General features: G+C 54.3%; 2 protein-coding genes across 2 annotated transcripts in view; one reads left to right on the top strand and one right to left on the bottom strand.

Moving 5' to 3' along the window:
- PITPNM3 (PITPNM family member 3) overlaps positions 1 to 3,101 on the top strand; it is a 73,204-nt gene extending 70,103 nt beyond the window's left edge. The window contains exons 19-20 of the mRNA XM_069483102.1: positions 1,321 to 1,449; positions 2,799 to 3,101. Coding sequence (XP_069339203.1) covers positions 1,321 to 1,449; positions 2,799 to 3,101 — 432 coding nt within the window. The remainder of the gene's footprint in view (positions 1 to 1,320; positions 1,450 to 2,798) is intronic.
- Positions 3,102 to 7,729: 4,628 nt separating this feature from the next.
- PIMREG (PICALM interacting mitotic regulator) lies at positions 7,730 to 11,763 on the bottom strand. The gene is made up of 4 exons (XM_069483101.1): positions 11,476 to 11,763; positions 9,486 to 9,781; positions 8,793 to 8,888; positions 7,730 to 7,841 (listed from the first exon to the last, which is right to left on the bottom strand). Exons 1-4 carry the CDS (start codon positions 11,761 to 11,763, stop codon positions 7,730 to 7,732), a joined length of 792 nt encoding a protein of 263 aa, XP_069339202.1.
- Positions 11,764 to 18,384: the final 6,621 nt, after the last annotated feature.

Below are 18,384 nucleotides of genomic sequence, written 5' to 3'. Positions count from 1 at the left end.
AGAGCTGGGGGGAGCAGAGTTACAGGAGTGAGCTCAGGCAAATGAGGATGGAGGGGATATGACAAAAAGGGACTGTGTCTTCCTCTGAGCCACAGGCCAGCTGGGAATGAGCCAGCAACTGAGGAAGCCTTCTCTTTGGTTCAACATCAAAAGCAAAGTCACCTGCAGGACTGGGTAGGGGCTCAGGCAGGGACAGAAAGAATATGTTGGATGAGAGCTCTGTGGTTTTAGGAGTTTCTCTAGCAGTTCTCAGTAGCCAGTGTAGAGGAAGTGGGTGGTTGAAAAATCCTAGGGCTGAGATCTGATGGGGGGTGTGTAGCAGGAGGGAAGAGAATCCCGGGTGGAGTCAGAGGACGCGGGGATGCCGTGGGGTGCCCAGCCAGGATGAGGGAGGGCGTGAGGCAGGAGGGTGGGTGCAGAAAATGGTGGTGTCAGTGAGGCTGAGAGCAGCTGGGTTGGGGGCCAGCAGAGATGTGGGGGGCAGAAGCGCTGGTCAGAGCAGGGACATGCAAGTTCAGAGTGGAGAGGGAGGTTCTGGGCTCAGACCTAGAAGTGATGGCCACTGACGCAAAAGAAGGCGAGAGGCCTCTGGGCTGAGAGGTGATAGGTGATCCACAAGGACAGAAATCATCCCAGCAATGGTGGGGCGTAGGAGGAAGGAAGCTGTGACCCAGAACCAAAGCCGCCAGTGAACTTGGCGGGAGCAAGAGTGGGAGAAAAGAAGATGGCACTGAAGGGGAGGTTCACAGTGAGCACCCCAAAGCAGGAGGTAGTTTCACCCAGCGAGGTGGGATGGGAGGGTAGGGTGGTGATCTGGAGAGGCCCTTGGAGCAGGGAGGATCTCAGACAGTTTGTGGAACTGGATTGGGGCTTCTGGGGAGGATGTCAGACCAGCTAGCAAGAGGCAGCGGGCAAATGGCAAGCCACAGTCTGGTGTGGTACGGACAGCACTAGGTCCGAGGCCAGACCTGGCTCCCGTCTGGCCCTGTGATGCGTAAACCTCCAACTCAATTTCCTTATCTGCGAAGGAATGCTTTGCCTCGTTATATAACCGGGTATAGTGCTGTTCAAGGGGGGGTCAGTACATGGTATGGTCATGACTGTTCCCTGGGCAGAGCCCTGTCCCTGTATCAGGCCTGGAGTGCAGGGAGGGCCAGCCACTCTGGGGGTTTGTTCCTGACACAGGGTGGACCCATGGCTTGCAGTCTACCAGAGTGCAGATAAAGCGTCCCCAAGCAGGGGCTCCCCAGCATGGGTCTAGGAAGCCTTCCGGGGAGTCAGCTGGGCCTCTCCCTCCCTCATGAGCTGCCTGTGTTTCAGTGTTTCATCAGAATCAGTGCTGCCTATGGCTCCACCAAGGACATCTCCGTCTACAGCGTGCTGGGCCTGCCAGCCTCGCAGATCTTCATTGTGGGCCGGCCCACCAAGAAGTACCAAACCCAGTGCCAGGTGGGTGGAGGCTGGGCCGGGGGCAGGGATGGTCAGGGAAGGCGGTTGGCAGGGGAGCAGGCAGTTCATTTGTTTGCTCATTCCTTCATTCAACAAACACTATGGGGCACCTGCCTTGGGCCAGAGCCTGTGTTGAGTGCGGGGCACAATCCCCAGTGGAGTCAGATACAATGTCATCCAGTCTACTGGGGAGATGGAAACATCTGCAGTCTGTGATGGGACAGTGTGGCCAGGGCCATGATGTAAGGCAGGGAGCAGGGAAGCAGCTAACTCAGGCTCCAGGGCGAGCTTGACTTTCGGGAATTTGAAGGAATAGCCCAGGAAGGGCCTGAGATTGGGAGGAGCATTTGTGGCAGGGGCAGCAGCCAAGGTCGGGAGGTGACAGAGGACAGTATATTCTGGGAACTGCCAGTGACTGAGCTTGGCTGCGTGTGATGTGGGCAGGGAGGGGAGAGGGGAGCTGGGGTGGTAACTGCATCCGAGGTGGGCTGTGTGCCTTGCTCAGTTGGGACTCTGTCCTCAGAGCTCTCCTCCGAGTGTGTGATTCAGAAAGATCCTTCAGGCTGCAGGTGGAACGTGGGTCAGAGGAGTGGAAGGGAAGCAGGGAGGGAGGTGGAGAGAATGTGGAGGGTCTGAGTGGGCTTTCTGAGGCAGGGCATGGGTTGGATTTGGCACGTACACATCAGGTGTGCAGGGTGAAAGACAGTTCAAGCTGAGGACCACGCCCTGGTTTCTGGCTTGGGTGACCAGGTAGGAGGTGCCATTGTTGGGATTGAGAAGCAGGTTGGAGGAGGAGCAGGTGGAAGGCAAGGAGATGACCTCCCTTTGGGAGTGTGAGGTGCTTGAGAGTGACCAGCAGGGGGAGGGTCAGAAGATGGTGGCACCTCAGAGTGGGGCGCTTTAGGAGCCTTGCTCTTCAAACTCAAAAGCACAGCGGCATCACCTGGGGATCAGAACCCGTGGCCTGGGGTGGGGCCTGAGAGTCTGCCCAACAATGGTCCAGGTGGTGCTGTTGCTGCTGGCCCAGGACCAGCTTTCTGGGGACACAGAGACTGGCGGGAAGGGCAGCTGTGGAGTCAGAAAAGAGAGTTATGTGGGTAGAGGCTGGATGACGGGAGGCACTTATGTTTTGGGGATTTAGTGAGAGTGACAAGGATGGGCACTTCAACCTCATCAAGAAGCCAGAGAACCCAAGTGACCCACGAGTGCAGAGAGAGGTGCACAGTGGAATGGGGACCCTGGAATGGGGTTCCTCAGAGAAGTTGGAGACACCGTGGTCGCGTGTTCCCGGGAAGTAGCGATGCTGTTGGGGACAGGGCCCGCTGGCCTGACGCCTGTCCCCTCCACAGTTCCTGAGCGAGGGCTACGCCGCACACCTGGCCGCGCTGGAGGCCAGCCACCGCTCGCGCCCCAAGAAGAACAACTCGCGCATGATCCTGCGCAAGGGCAGCTTCGGGCTGCACGCACAGCCCGAGTTCCTGCGGAAGCGCAACCACCTGCGCAGGACCATGTCGGTGCAGCAGCCCGACCCGCCCGCCAACCCCAAGCCCGAGCGGGCCCAGAGCCAGCCCGAGTCCGACAAGGACCACGAGCGGCCGCTGCCCGCGCTCAGCTGGGCGCGTGGGCCCCCTAAGTTCGAGTCGGTGCCCTGAGGGGCGGGCTGTGCTCAGAGCAGGGGGGCCCAACCAGGCCGTCGCGGGGGCTGCCTGCGCGGACGGGAGGGGGCTGCCCTCTCCCCGACACAGGCGTTTTCCTGCTTTTTCCCTCCCGTGTCTGTCCAGCATTGTCCGACCAGAGCGGGGAGGGACCCTGTCCGGTCTTGAGGGGTTCCCTGAGCTGCCACCGGGTGAGGTTGGGGGTTCTCAGTGCGGCTGTGGCTGCCTTCCCCATGCCTGTGACCGCGAGCCCGAGTCAGGGTTAAATGTTCGTGTAATCCTGGGGGCCAGGCCTGCCCGGAGCTGAAGTGTTTGGGCAAAGTCGACCATCCTGAGTCCCCGAGGCGTCACAGCCACGCCAGGCAGGCCCTACCGAGAGCAGCCCTGCCGCGGGACCAGCTGCTGCTGGCCCCTACAGCTTCTTGGCTGCCTTGCGGAGGGGCGAGTGGCATTTGTGCCAGCCCTCCCTGTGACATCCTGGCTCACCATTTGGGAGTTGGCTGTCTTATGGCAAACTGGCCACTTTCTGGGAGTAAGAGGAGGTCTCCTGGGCTTGTCCTCATGTATGCTGACTCTGTCCCTCGGGTTGGGGCCTGGTGCTGACGGTCTGTCCTCCTGCAGCTGTCCATTCTGCCCCTTCTTGTCCCCAGTATCCTCCCCATTTTCCTGTGGCCCTTGGGGACAGGTGTTCCTCTTCCCATAGCCCTGCCTTGTGCCCTCCGTGAGGCTGCAGCCTTGGGCTCTGGCCCAGCTGGGCTGGCTGTGAGCCCTTGCGCCTGTTGCTTGCGCTCTCTGGGCCCTGCCCGCCTTCTGTGATTGGAGGGGGCCCCCAGCTGAGACTGGTGTGAGCTTTTGATTCCTGGGTTGTCCTGCACTTCACCCCCCTGAGGCTTTTCAGGCCTAAGGCCCCTCAGAGTGTCCAGTGATCCACACCTTCCACACAGCCTGGGAGAGGGGTTGGGGGTGCTGGCAGGGAGCAGCTCCTGTCCCACGGCCTCAGAGAGGGGCTGGGGAGGGATCCGTCCCCCATGGAGAGCCGCTGCGGGTTTGCCTTGCACTGATGTCCAAACCGGGTGTCCCAGGGATAGAAACATCCCCGACTCCTACCAACAGGTACTGACCTGGGTCCTCTTCCCCCCGCTTTGCTCAGACTGATGTCTCCCTTTTGGCTCCTGGAAGGCGTGGAGCTGAGATTCCAGGGTTCTGGGGGGTTCATGGAATTTTGGCTCCAACTATTGTATTCTCTTCCCTTCCTCCTGCCACTCGGTTTGAGCCCATAACTTCCTCCCAGGTAGTCCCCTGAGGGTGGCAGGGTGTGGCTCTCCTAGGGCTCCGGGAAGCCTGCCCAGGCCCTCCTGCTGCTGCCCGGCACCGGTCTCCTGCACTGCCCCCTGCTCCCTGGCCCAGGAGGCTTCCGAGGTTGCCCCCGAGTCTGTGGGCTGCCGCTGAGACCAGTCCCAGCCTTTTCAGCCAGGCCGCCCCCAGGGCCCAGATGTCCGTGTGCACAGCAGGCACCCCTGTCGGTTTGGTGTTGCTTCTGCTCAATGTCTACCTCTCGCAGCTCCCATGCAGCTGACGGCAGCTGCCGGTGGGGGCGGCTGGCACCGCCGTTGTGAAATTGCCTGGCAAACTGGGCACCCTCCTGGGGCTGGAGGGGTCTGGGCTCCCAGCTCCCAGCCCTCAGCCCTGCTCTCTCCACTAGAAACGTGTCTTCTCCAGCCTGCCGGCTCTTCCGCTCCTTTCAGCACTGCATCCTGCATCCACGCCCAGCGCTGCTGCCGGGGAGTCTGTTGGGGAGGGATACGGATCAGCCCCAGCTTCCTCTCTGGTCCTGTCGCCAGGCGGGTCACATGTGCCCATCCCCGCCTCACATTTCACGTTCTTGGGTCTCCATAGGCATAGCCACCTCAACCCTAATCCCTCCCACCTCTGCCCCCGAATACCCTGATTTAAACTTGGGCAGACTTAGTCTGATTTTCTGAAATTCCACCGTCTTCTTTTTGCAGAAGCCACTGATGTATTACTCTCAAATGATAAAATAATTAGCGTGAGATACTTTGCTTCCAGTGAGATTTCCTCTTCCCTTTCTGAGGACCGCAGGCTAGAAGAGAGAGAGCGAGAGAGAGCGCGCACACTGGGATCCCCAGGGAATTGAGTCAGAGTGACCAGGGTTCTGTGGCTCTGGGGGTCGGAGCTGGGACACAGGACCCAGCAGGAGGGCCACCAACCCTTCCTTTCTGGAGCCCCGGATTGGGGCTTTGACGACACACACGAGATGCTGACGGTGTACAGTGAGATATTGTGAACACAACACCCTCGGAGCTGTAGTCGGTGTGTGTGTGAATGTGTGTACCTGTGGTTCTGTTTAGTGATGAGACAACTTATGTTTCAGTACTGCTTTCACGGCAACTATGTAATCCACATGCACTTTCTATACTAGTGGTTCGTTCAATTTTGTCCGTCTAGTTAAGGTGGAGAAAAAAAAAAAAAGAACCAAGTCATGTTGTTTTCTGGAGGGAGTGCTGCTGCCTCTCCTTGAGTCGTTCTGTGACCCCCAATCCAGCTGTTTTCTAGAGAATTCTTCTAGCTCCTGGTATGCCTGCTTCCCAGCAGCTGGAAAACAGATCTTCCCGCCTGACCAAAGCTCCTTGTTTCTTGCGTGGCATGTTTGTTCTTCCCGATCTAGTGGCTGTCCGGGCCGAGGGCTTGCCTGCCACACCTTCCTCTGCCACTTGCCCTGTTGGGGGTTCAGGGTGCATTTTTAGCCGGGGCCTGCTCTTTCCACGTCATGGGTTTTTCCTAAAGATCTCAACTTCTCCGCAGTTTTTTTTTTTTTTTTAAAGTAGGCCCCTTTCATGCATTTGGATGGACAGCCCTCCTGTCTGGGTGCTGGGCCCCAGCAGACAAATATGTTTGAACCCCAGTATTCCAGAGATGACTGGCTAGTGGGCTCTCTGGAAGAGGGGAGGCTGGATCTCATGGTTTTTAAACTGTATTTTTACCACTTTGGAGTGCATACCCGTGCCCTGGAGGTGTCCTGCAGACCAAACGTGGCACCAGTCTTTAAGGAAAGCTGGACCCTGAGCGAGGCAGGTGGATGGGTCCAGAGGTAGCGCTGGGTTCGCAGGACACACTTCCACCCAGCTAGGTGCAGCCCCGCCCGGGAGGGGCGCCCTGGAGGAGCCTCGCAGCTGACCCCGCCTTAAACAACCAACTTTCCCACCAAATCCCTGGGGGGTTTGGGTGCAAAGTGCTCTGGAAACCTATTCTCTTTGGCTCAGCCAAAAGAAACATCTGCTCCTTCCTTTCCTTCAGGGCTTGGGGGAACTTTCTTAAAAATCATTGTTAGGGTTAAGTCCAAGCACTGAGGCCTGGCCTGGGCTCTGCTCCTTGCTGGGAAACCAACAGGGCAGCTGGGAGGAAAATCCGAGTTTGACTCCCCCCTCTTTGGGACAAAGGAGAGGCAGATGACACCAAGGAGGGGCAGGCCAGAGGAGGTGGCTCGTGCACAGGGACCCCCACCCTCGGACCCCGCTGTCCTTTTCTGTTTGTTTACTTGGTGGTGGCAGCCAGTCTGACCTTGTCTGTGGTCTGACTGTCCCTAAGTGTGTCACTTTCAGTATTATCTGTGATGGATGGTTCTGTGGTGAAAAAGGTTTATTATATTCCTTACGGCTGCCTTGTACAAAATCCGTTAGAAAAGAAAATGTAAAATATCAGATTTTTAACAAGACAAAAACAGCATTATGGAGTTAAAAGATTTTTACAACTGGTCTTGATTTTGATGTGAGCTGGTTTTTAACTCTCAAATGTTGTCACTAAAATAAAAACCTTATTTGCCTTTAAACTGCGCTTTGTTCCGAACTGCGTCGAGAAATCTCTCCCTTTAGTGATGTACTCCCTGAGCTGGGGTGGGGGCAGGCTGGCTGGGGGTGGAGGTGGAGGTGGGAGCAAAGCTGGACCCTAAACCGCAAACCCATTGCCCAGAGCGGCACGGCACGGGGGTGGGGTTGGCAGTGAAAGGAAACAGATGTCAGATGCAGAAAGAGTGTTTATTATGAAAAAGCAATGTTATCTAGGAAAGTCACACACTGGTTTCTTTCTATTAAAATGACAAAGCAGATGTCTTAAATAATTTACAAAGGGCAGAAATTGCTCTTGAATAGCACTACTCCTCCCGGCACACCCACGGTGCCCTGTGCTGAGCATATGAATAGGTACCCGAGGAGCCCAGGATCTTAAGCCAGGAAAGGTCTCCTGGGCTTTCCTTCAGGCCCTGATGGGGGAAGCAGAGATGAGAGCTGGGTCCCCAGGAGCCTCGGCCCTGGAGACACAGAGGGTGAGTCTGGCGGTCTCCCCAAAGACCCTGCTCCTGGGGACCCGGCTCAGAGCTCCCAAACACCTTCTGGTGCCTGCGCCTCACATTGCAGATGAGGCAACCACAAGACTGAATGAAGCGTGGAATGAATTTCTAAGCCCGAGACTCCCCCGGGGAGTAGAAGAAACAATTTCCCCATCTCTCCAAGATCTCCCCGGGTCACTCTCAGGCTGTGGCAGGCGGTCAGTGATGGGTCCAGATGTGGCGGAGCAGGAGAGCTCTGGGCCCCTTGTCAGTCAGGTCCTTGTTAGCAGTGGCCCAGGGGTACTGATGACTCCTGGGGGCTTCCTCCAGGGTGGTCACGGGGCAGCACAGACATCCAGGATGTGAGGGCTCGGTGGTCAGACAGGGCTTGCCTCCTGCAAGACAGAGCTCCCTGGGTGCCCCTCACTGTTGGCAAGACAGAGGGAGGGAGGACACCGTAGCTTTCGCCACTAAATGGGGGACTGGAAGGGGCCACCGGCATGCTCAGTTAATGATGGGGTTAGTGAGGTTCGTGGCTCTGGCACCACACACGTAGGAAGACTTGTACACTTCCTACTCTGCTGTGCCCATCAGCTCTGCGGGTGTTTCTAGGAAAGACTCATTTCTTGAACATGCTTACACATACATATGTGCTCATGCATGAGGAAGAGGAAGAGGAGGAGGAGGCGTTACCTGCAGGGCACTGTCCTCAGTCATGAATGAGAAAGTCAGTCATGTCGCTGCTAGAGAAAAGGGGGAGGGATTGATGCCACTGAGAGCCTCCCAGTCTGGACCAGGAGAGACCAGACCTGGAAACGTGGTGGGAACTTGGCCACTCAACACACAGCCAGAACTGGCAGGGCCGTGCCTAAGAATCCATCAGGGCCATTATATAAAGGGGACAATGGTCCCAAGTTAGGGCAGATCCAGAACCAAGGCCCTGCCCCCAGGATGAGGTCCTGAGCAGACAGACCAGGAACTCCATAGCAGCAATGTTGCTCTTCCCAGTTCCATGGGCAGGCAGGGCACAAGGGAGCCATGGAGAGGACTGGAGGGAGGGCAGGTTTTTCAGGAACCAGGTACCCGGCCACATACGAGGCTCCAGGTCACGGACAAATGTGGGTGCCCAAGGTCCGGAGGGCCAAATACATCCAGGGTGCACCCTTTACCATCACCCCAATCCAGGTCTTTCATCCCTTCTCATGTTTGAGATGAGGGAGATTGAGGCCCAGAGAGGGATAGGGACTGGACAGGGTCACACAGCAGGTCAGAGCCAGAACCAGCAGCTGCCTATAAAGCTGGCTCAAGGGAGCTGTTGCACCTTGGAGCATGGGTTGCCCACTCACCTCTCTTCAGCCATGATGGCTTCGTCTAGCTCTTGGGACAGCCTCTGGAGATGCTGAATTCCTGCGCTCACAGGCTCTAGGTCACTGTCAGACTCGCTGAACAAAAGGAAAAGCCACACCAGTGACCAGTGGGAAACCTGTGGCAGGAGCCCCTCCCAACCCAGCTCTGGGGTCCAGCTGACCCTTGTGGGCTGGAAATGCCTCACCCCAGGCCCTCACTGCAGGAGGTGACATCAGAGTGACCTGGAGCACCTGGCAGAGAATGGTGAGATCAAGGTCTCCCTGCTGGGCCTTCTCTTTGACTCCCAGGCAAGTGATTTTGCAGACAGGGGAGCCCTGCTGTCTCCCCCTTGGAAACTGAGGCTCAGCCAACCAGATGGCTTCGAAACTTGCTCTTGGGCTCACCAGGAGGCTTGAGTGATTGTATAGTCACAGCTAAGCTCACCTCTTCCTCTTACAGATAGGGAAACTAAGGCCCTGAAGGATTTTCTCAAGCCCTCCACTAGCTCTGCGGGCAGATCTGGGCCAGAACACGGATGTGACTCAGCTCAGGGTAACTCTGCTCCAGGTTGCCACATGAGGTGCTCAAAAGCCCCTGGAGATCAGTTTGTGTTTGGGGAGGGGGTCAGTGAAGGAGAACTGTGCCTGGGCTGAAAGGCCACCAGCCCTGGGGAGGGGCACTGTCCCACTTGCCTGGGAGAACAGAGGGGCTCTGCTGAGGAGTAGGGACTCCGGCAGGCAGCCTCCCTCCTTGGCCGCCGCGGTCGGGGGGTACGCAGGCCCATCTGGACAGAGAGGTGGTGACGCTCCGCCTCCCAGGGCTCCGCGGCTGAGTGGGCAGGGGCAGCTCCACACAGCCGGGCGCTCTTCTGGCTCAGGCTGTGAGCTGGGGGGCTGCTGTCCTTCCGTGCCCCTCTCTTCCTCCTCCTGGCTTTCACCTGGGTTTCCACCAGCCACTTGGTGCCACTCTGGCAGGACTCCTGGATTCTCTGTGACAGGTACATGGAAAGGTTAGCACAGACAAAGCCATGGGTGTGATACTCCAGTCTCCAGGCCACACCTCCCACCCCTAGGCCCATCAGCTGTTCCACACATACAGGCTTCTCTTAGTCTCAAGGGCGAGGCATGTAAATGACTCCACGTGGAATGGGTCCACGGCAGGGACCCAGCTCAGAGCCCCCTCGGATACGACCGCAGGAGGACCACCCTGGCTCACAGAGCCTCCATTTGTCTAAGACCAAACCCTCTTTCTGGGCACAGATTGACCCAGACACCAGAGGAGCAGGCCACCCCCCCCCCCCCCCCCCCCCCGGGTATCAGGAGAACATTTATCTTCCTGCCTGTGGTCTCACTTACTCTATCCATCCTCCACATTCATCCTTAGAGACTCTTCCAAAGGACAGTTCTGTTCATGACACTCAACTGCTCAAAACCCTCCTATGGCTCCTTGTTGCCCACAGGACCAAGCCCTAACTCTTGGGCCTTTCACACCAGCTGGGTGATGGGCTATGAAGCCTCTTCTTCATTGGCTGGACTGTTTTGCCTTGACAAACCAGAGTCCAGGGGCTAGAGCAAGGCCCACGTTAAATTTGATGAGTTATGTGACCTTGGACAAGATGCCTCTTCTCATTTCTCTGAGCCCTGAGGGTGGTGAAAACAAACAAAAGGTGCTCGCAAATAAGGACTAGCGTTTGGCTCAAAGACCTCTCTGTCCAGGAACAGCCACCCTTTCTCCTTGCCCTCAGAATTCCCGATGAGATGCTGAGGAGACTCCCCTTCCTCCTAATTCTCTCCTTGGAGGTATTTTCACTCTCCTCTCATAGCTTCCGTTCTTTCTAGGTGACACCTCTACATCCCCGGCTCCAGGTTTGGAGACAAATCCCTTGGAGGGCCCATGGGCACCTCACATCCAACAGAATGACATCTTCCTACTGGCACATCTCATCTGACACCAAATCCTCTCTCACCTACCTTCTGAGCAGCCCGTGAAGTTTACACCCCTGCAAGTCCAGGCCCCGAGGCTCCCTCAGGAGCATATCTGCTTCCAACCCCTGTTCTATCAGGCAGCCGAAGGACAAGTTCTGATATGCTAATCTGGCCAGATTTCCCCCTCTGCTTAGAATCCTTCCCACTCCCAGTCACTCCTGGAGAGTCCAAGCACCTCCAGCACGCGCGTGTCCTTTCTCCCTGCTCCAGCTTGTTCTGTCCTCTGGCTATGCCCAGACTAAACTCCGCCAGCTCTCTGTAGCACCTTGCTTTCCCTCAGCTCTGGGCCCAGAGTGACACTATTGCCCCTGCCTCATACACTCCTGTGCCTCCCCTTCCCCAGCTGAATTCCGTGCAGTCACCTCCTCTGGGAAACCTTTGCCAGCTAGGCCTGTTCAGTGGACCCTCACTATTGGCCACTTGCTTGCAATTTCCTATCACAATACAGCTCTCACCTTGTCTCGTGAGCATCCCTTTCCTCCACGACACACTTGCATGACTCATTCAACTATTTGTTCAGTGCCTACTGTGTGCTGGGAACTATTTGGGATGCTGGGAAAACAGCAATGAACTAACCAAAGTCCCTATCTGCAAGGAGTCTCATTCTTGGGGTGGGAGGTGGGGGTCCTTGAGGGTAGGAATTGTCCAGCACCAAGGAAATCGTCCATAAATAGATGGTTAGCATTGTCATTGTTACCTGGGACACCGCACCTAGGGCGCTCTTGGCTGATCGAGCTGCAGCCTGGAGGCCCTGCTGCCCCTGCTCTGGGGTTTCCAGGCGCTTCCAGGAGGGGCCTGCCCTGAGGTTGAGGTTGACGGCTCTCAGAGGCAGCCTCCGTTGGAACTGTCTGCACAGGGAGCCCAGGGTAGAGGTCTCGTGATGACCGACCACAGGCTGCAGCACCTTGCTGTCCTCCAGCTGCTCCCGGTTCCGGAGAGATCTCCGGCGCACAGAGGCGCTCACGCCCTGCCACCGAGAAGCCATCCGCCTGGCCGAGAGTCTTCTCTGCCCACTAGACCCTGGGGAGGAGGTCAAAAGGCAGGTCAGAAAGGCATTCCCCCACCCCAGGTTCCCGAGACCCTGGGCACAGGGGAAGAGGGACGGGTGGGTGGGGGAAGGAGCATGTTCCTGGAAGAGGGGTCGCAAAGAGCAGCATGCCTGCAGTCCTGCGCTTGGGGTGTCCGCTCTCTGCCGCAGGCGGGGAGGGAGGCACAACGAGGACCGGCCGTCGCAGGGCTCAGCCCCGCCAGGGCACTGTCCGCGGCCGCGTCGCAAGCTCCTCCGGAGCAAACGCGCCCGCCAGTCCCTGGCCGCCGGACCTGACGCCCCGATTTCCGATCCGGCGCTTACATTCCCAGACGCCCCCCATGCAGATCCTAACCAGACACCCTCCCCTCTGAAGAGAAGCCCCGCCACGTCCCGCCCGCACTCACCCGACGCCCCCGAGCCACCCCGGTGCGGAGCACAGCCGCTGCTCGGGGGACCCGGCCGATTTGAAACTCCGCGCGGCTCTGCCCCGGCCTCGTCCTCACCGCTGATTGGCTCCGACCCCGCGCGCCCGACGCCGCTCCGGGGATCCGATTGGCTCCCTTCTCTCGCGGCTGCGAATCCTGCTCTCGGATTGGCCCGGCCGTCCCCATTCATAGCCCCGGACCCCCGCACCGCTCCGCGCCCCTCCGGCTCTGGCTTTGTACCCGCAAGTCCCACCCACGCCGCGGCTGGAACCCGCCGCGCAGCCCGCGCGGGAGCCCGCTCCCTCCACCTGTGTTCAGGCTGATCTGACCCATCGGGACGCAGGCCGGGGTCCCGGGCACCGAGAAGACCCAGGGGCCGGTGGCCTCGGCTCCAGGCCCCTCAGCGGGCAGCAGCCCTGGTCTCCTGGGGACCCCTCCCATCCTGTCACGAGGTCTGGCTTTCCGAGCTTGCTCAGCGCTTTTGTCCGAAGGAGCCAGCTGCTCCTGTCCTGGAGAGACCGCGCGGCTGCAGAGCCCTGGGTGCCCAAGGAGGTTTTGTTTCAAATTTCCCTCAAGACCCTCCCTTCCTGACACAAGGCACTGCCCGCTCTGTGTTCCCCAAACTCGCCATCCACACTCTGCCCCCAAGAAAACACATCCTAGAGAGGGGATGCAGAGTATGGCTGCCTGCCCTCCTCCCGCCCACACCGACCCCCACCCCGTCTCGCCCCACCCGTTCCCTCCAGCGGAATGAAACCTCCTTCTGTTCCCCTTGGCACCCAGACAAGCCCAAAAGTCAGCCATCTATGAAGCTCTTCCTTTCCTCCTTTAGGGGAACTCAGATTCCTCTTTTGGGAAACCTCAGAGTAGCACTGCCCACTCTCCCATTCTCCTTGTCCCCACCCCCCCAGGCCTGAGGCGACAGGCTCCCAGAGGCTCTGTCCTCAGCCCCTTTCATCTATGGTGGTCTCACGCCTCCTTCAGCCTCCGTGATTCCCCGCCTCCCGTGATGATAGTGATTAAGGTGTATGTGGCACTTACTACGCACCAGTTTCTTTATTAACTCACTTGACCATCTGCTATGGTTCAAATGTGTCTCTCAGATTTCACGTGTTGGAAACACAATCCCCAAACTCATATGTTGATGGCATTTGTTTGTTTTTTTAATATATATAAATTGTTTATTCAAATTATGGAATATTATACAGCAGGAAAAATTAGTGAACTATAACCAGAGGGAATAATTTAGGTGAATCTCAGAAATATAATGTGGGATAATAAAAAGCAAATTACAGACAAACAAAATTGGACACTATACAAGTTCAAAAGCAAAAAACTAAACAGTATGGTTTAAGAATGTGCACACATTTGAGGACAAAGCTGTTACGGAAAACAAGGGAAACTGTACACACAAAAGTAAAATAGGTTGTTATTTTTGGAAGGGGTGGCAGGGAAGAGGGTATGATCAGGGAGGGACTCAAAGGGCTTCAAAAGTAATGTTCCTTTTCTTAAGCTGGGTGATGGCTATGTGGATGTTTATTATTCTTTAAACCATATATGTATATAATTTTATGTTATTTATATCTATGTGTATACACACATTATGCATATATTCTTTTGTAAGTATGATTTAATGATTTTTCTTAAAATTTTTTTTAATTGCCACATAATACTGGTGCATATTTATGGGTGCATAGTGATGTGATACAATGCACAGTGGTCAGATAAGAGTAATTAGCATATTCATATCTCAAACATTTATCATTTCTTTGCGTTGGGAACATTGAATATCCTCCTAGCTATTTGGAACCATATCATGTATTATTAGCTATAATCATCCTATAGAACGCTAGAACCTGTTCCTCTTGTCTAGCTCTAATTTTGTATCCTTTAACAAATCTCTCCCTATTCCCGCTTCCCCCTACCGTTCCCAGCCTCTAGAATGTTGATAGCATTTGGAGGTGGGGCCTTTGGGAGGTAATTAAGACTAGATAAGGTCATTAGGGTGGGGCCCCCATGATTTCCTTCTTTCAAAGAAGGAAAAGAGAGACCCGAGTAGGCCCACATGCTCTTGTCCTCTTGCCGTGTGCTGCCCTCGGCCATGCTATCATGCAGCAACAAGGGCCTCACCAGATGCTGGCCAGATGCCAGTACCATGGTCTTGAACTTCCCAGCCTCTAGGCTGTGAGCTGAATAAACCTCTGTTCTTTATAAATTACACAGTTTGTGGTATTCAGCTATAGCAACAGAAAATGGATAAAGGCTTTACACCTTCACTGCAGCCTACAACTTGATGAAGAAACTGAGGCATAGAGAATGAAGTTCGGCCCAGATTTCACTCAGTCTACAGCAGGGCCAAGGATTTAAACTCCCTAACCACCCACACTGCCCCTCCTCAGCCCCTCACACCTGCACCTCCAGCCTGGACCTCTCACCTGACATGCAGCCAGCTACCTCCTGGGTCTAATTTCCTCCTGGGTGCTGCAGGCACCTTAAACCAGAACACCCTAGCTGAGGTCACCTTGGTATCCGTGTCCCTCCTCCTCCTCCTCTTCCCCCATGTTTCCTTGCTCATGTCTTTCCAAATCATATCAGCTGGGTGCCTGTGACTGATGAAGCATTGTGATAAAAATGCAACACTAAGGTCAACAAAATGCATGCATCCCTTACCCTCATGGAGCTCAAATCTAGTGTGTGGGGAGAGACAGACACTAATGCATCAAATAACCAGTAATCAATTAATCAAAGAACCACACAAAAATTACGTTATTTAAAGCTGAAACCTAGAGAATGAATTAAGCAGGCAGAGAATGTGTTTCTGTTTGTGTACTTTTGTGTGTGCGTGGTCTTCTTGGAACAGGGAACATTGTGTTCAAGGGGACCAGTATTCCTTGTAAGAAACCCAGCACACACAAACACACGTACACACATGTGCGCGCACACACACACACGTGAACTGAAACAAAAGTTTCATGATACTTGACTATGCATGATGTGCTCTGAGATTTAATTTTCCTTTTCATTTAAATAAACTGATGACTGCAACGCACTACATTTATCTCACAATGGTCACTAATGGGGTGTGAGTTGCCGTTTGAAAATGTTTGTTCCCAAACCTGTTTACATAGTTATATTTATTATTCTAATTAAGTAATTTAATTCCTGTCATTGACCAATGAAAGATGAGGAGGGAAAAGAAAGAGTTGTTGTTTCTATGAAAACTAAGTTGAAAATGTGCAAAGGACTCAATGAAGGTGAAACATTTAGAAAGAAAATGTCTTAAATTGGAGTGCCTTGTCACAGTCGTCTCTCCAGCGCCTGGCACATCAGACACATCCAAAATAATAGCTTATATATTTCAAGCCCTTACCATGTGTTAGACATTCTGCTAAGTGCATTTACTGTCTTTATTCTTCCCTAATCCTCACAGCAACTCTATGAAGTAGGTACTATTTTTATTTCCGTTACAGATGACAAAGCTGAGATCCAGACAGGTGACACATCTTTGTCTAAGATTGTACGGAATGTCAGACCTGGAATTTAAATCCTGGGTGGCTGACTCCAAAACCTGAATTCTTAACCTTAGATTACACAGCCTTGTTAAGCATCTGGAATGAATGAACTCGAGCATGCGTGCATGAAGACGCCCTCCCTGCCTGGAGCTTCCCACCCTCTTCCCTCACTCAGAATGATAACTGGCAGGCCAGGTTAATGAAGAATAGTCTCCATGGCAACAAGAAAAGAAGGCAGAAACATTTTCTACTGAATGAGATGTCTTTCCTGTTTGTCTTGCAAGAAGTGGTGGTTGAGGGTGGGAAGGAGGCTCTACTCAGGGGAAGTGGGGGAGGGGTTCCAGCTCCACCTTGCCTCTGATGGGGAGGAGTATGGAGAAGGAGCTCCCTCCTTGGTCTGCAGGGGCTCTCTGTCCAACAGCAAAGCTTCCACCAGTTTCCTTGACTTCCTGGAACTATCAGTCTGAAGGAAGAAGTAGACATTGAACACATCATTGTAAACAATTAATGCCATCAATGGGAAGTGCTGGGGGGTGTCAGAGGGCATGGGGGTGGGGAAACTGACTTGAGCTGGAGGTCAGGCCAGGCTTCCCTTAGCTGAGGAGTCAAGGGGGCCAGTGTTGGGAGTTTGGAGCATGGCCAAGTTCTAGGATTGGAGAAAAACTAAGCAAAATAGACGGGGTAGGGCTGAGGTCAAGGACCAAGGTCAGGGCCTGAGGATGGCAGGAAGCAGGGACTGTAGGCCAGGGAAGCAATTCAGAATTTATCCCGAAGGCAGTGGGAAGTCTTTGCTGAATTTTAAGAGGGGAGTGGGTTTTTAGAGTTGCATTTTAATAAAGTCCATGAGAAGACTGATTTGGGGACTGCTAGGGTTTGAATGTGTCCCCCACATTTCATGTGTTGGAAACTTAATCCCCAAATTCATATGTTGGAGGTGGGGCCTTTGGGAGGTAATTAGGATTAGATAACGACTTCAGAGTGGGGCCCCCATGATGCAACTGGTGGCTTTAAAAGGAGAGGAAGAGAGACCTGAGCTGGCACATTCTGGCCCTCTTGCCATGTGATGCCCTGTGCCATATTCTGACACAGCAAGGAGGCCCTCCCCAGACAGATGTCTGCACCATGCTCTCGGACTTCCCCACTTCCAGACCCATGACCTGAATAAACTCCTTTTCTTCATAAATTACCTAGTCTGCGGTACTCAACTATAGCAACAGAAAATGCCCTAAGATAGGGGCCAAGCTGGTGCCAGGGGATCAGTCTGGAGGCTGTGGCCGGAGTCCAGGCATGGCCCAGGCAGTGGACCTTCATTTTTCTCAGCAGTGGAACCAACCCCCTGGCGTCAGCATCAATGTCCCCTTCCCTTCATGCCCCCCACCTTCCCCGGCCAACCATGGGCAAATCTATCAGTGCTACCTCTTAAATATCTCTCCAATCCTGTGTGCCTTTGACCCTCTACAAAGGGAATAATGGGCACAGTGGGAGAGTTTTAAGAAGTGTGACAAGAGCCATGATTAGATCTTTTTCTCCCATTGTGAATTGTATCACTGGTAGGAAAACGACTAAAACCGTAACATCCAGTATAATGAATACAGTAAGTCTTCACTTAATGCTGTTGACAGGTTCTTGGAAACTGTGACTTTAAGTGAAACGATGTGTAAGGAAACCACTTTTTTTTTCTCATCAACATTATTTGAGGACCTCCTGTACATCCTTTTGCTTCAAATCGTGGTTTCCAAGAATCTACCAATTACGTTAAGTGAGGACTTACTGTGCTTATAAAGCAAATACCCGTGTAACCCTCACCTGGGTCAAGGGTGAACATTTCTGGGATCCCAGAAGCAGCCACTTGCCCCCTGCTGTGTGATCTCTCTCCCTCCCTAGACTTTTATAATAATGGCTTTTATTTTCCTTTGAAGTTTTACTAAGTATCCGTTTTAGCTCCTGCATGCAGACCCCTCTAGGTTGCTGTGCTGCTGGGAAAAGGGTGGAAGAGAGGAGGGGAAGGATCTCTCCAGCCTTCTCCCCTTTTCCCCCAGACACAGGTGGACACTGGGCCCTCAGGGACTGAGCACTCAGATAGGGTTTCCTGGAGGGGCAGTCTGGGTTCCTTGGCCCGGACCAGTGGCCCAGGTTTTGTCTCCTGTATGCCAACGGCTCCTGGCGGGAGTCAAGACTTTCAGGGGTGCTGGATTTGGGGCTCCCACTCACCGCTCCAGGCCTCTCAACTTCCCGGAAGTGGGAGGCAGGAGAAGTTGATTTTCCCATTTCATTTGGGAAAATGGACTTAAGAAAGATCGGAGACATCTAAGGCCACAGAGTCAGTAAATAAGAAGGGGATTAGCCCTTTTATTTTTTATTTTTTTTTTTTATTTTATTTTATTTTTTTTTTGAGACACAGTCTCACTCTGTTGCCCAGGCTAGAGTGAGTGCCGTGGCGTCAGCCTAGCTCACAGCAACCTCAAACTCCTGAGCTCAAGTGATCCTCCTGTCTCAGCCTCCCGAGTAGCTGGGACTACAGGCATGCGCCACCATGCCCGGCTAATTTTTTCTATATATATTTTTAGCTGTCCATATAATTTCTTTCTATTTTTAGTAGAGGTGGGGTCTCGCTCTTGCTCAGGCTGGTCTCGAACTCC

This window comes from Eulemur rufifrons, chromosome 9 (genome assembly GCF_041146395.1).
Source record: "Eulemur rufifrons isolate Redbay chromosome 9, OSU_ERuf_1, whole genome shotgun sequence".
Classification (NCBI taxonomy): Eukaryota; Metazoa; Chordata; class Mammalia; order Primates; family Lemuridae; genus Eulemur; species Eulemur rufifrons.
Note: the sequence above shows the minus strand (reverse complement) of the source record. Positions and strands in the feature narration are given on the sequence as shown.

Coding starts and splice junctions, on each gene's coding strand:
- PIMREG (XM_069483101.1), bottom strand. CDS start 11,763: ATGGCTTCTCGGTGGCAGGGCGTGAGCGCCTCTGTGCGCCGGAGATCT. Junction 8,889..9,485: donor GAGCCCCTCTGTTCTCCCAG/GCAAGTGGGACA, acceptor CCTTTTGTTCAG/CGAGTCTGACAGTGACCTAG. Junction 7,842..8,792: donor GCCATCATGGCTGAAGAGAG/GTGAGTGGGCAA, acceptor TCTGTCTTGCAG/GAGGCAAGCCCTGTCTGACC.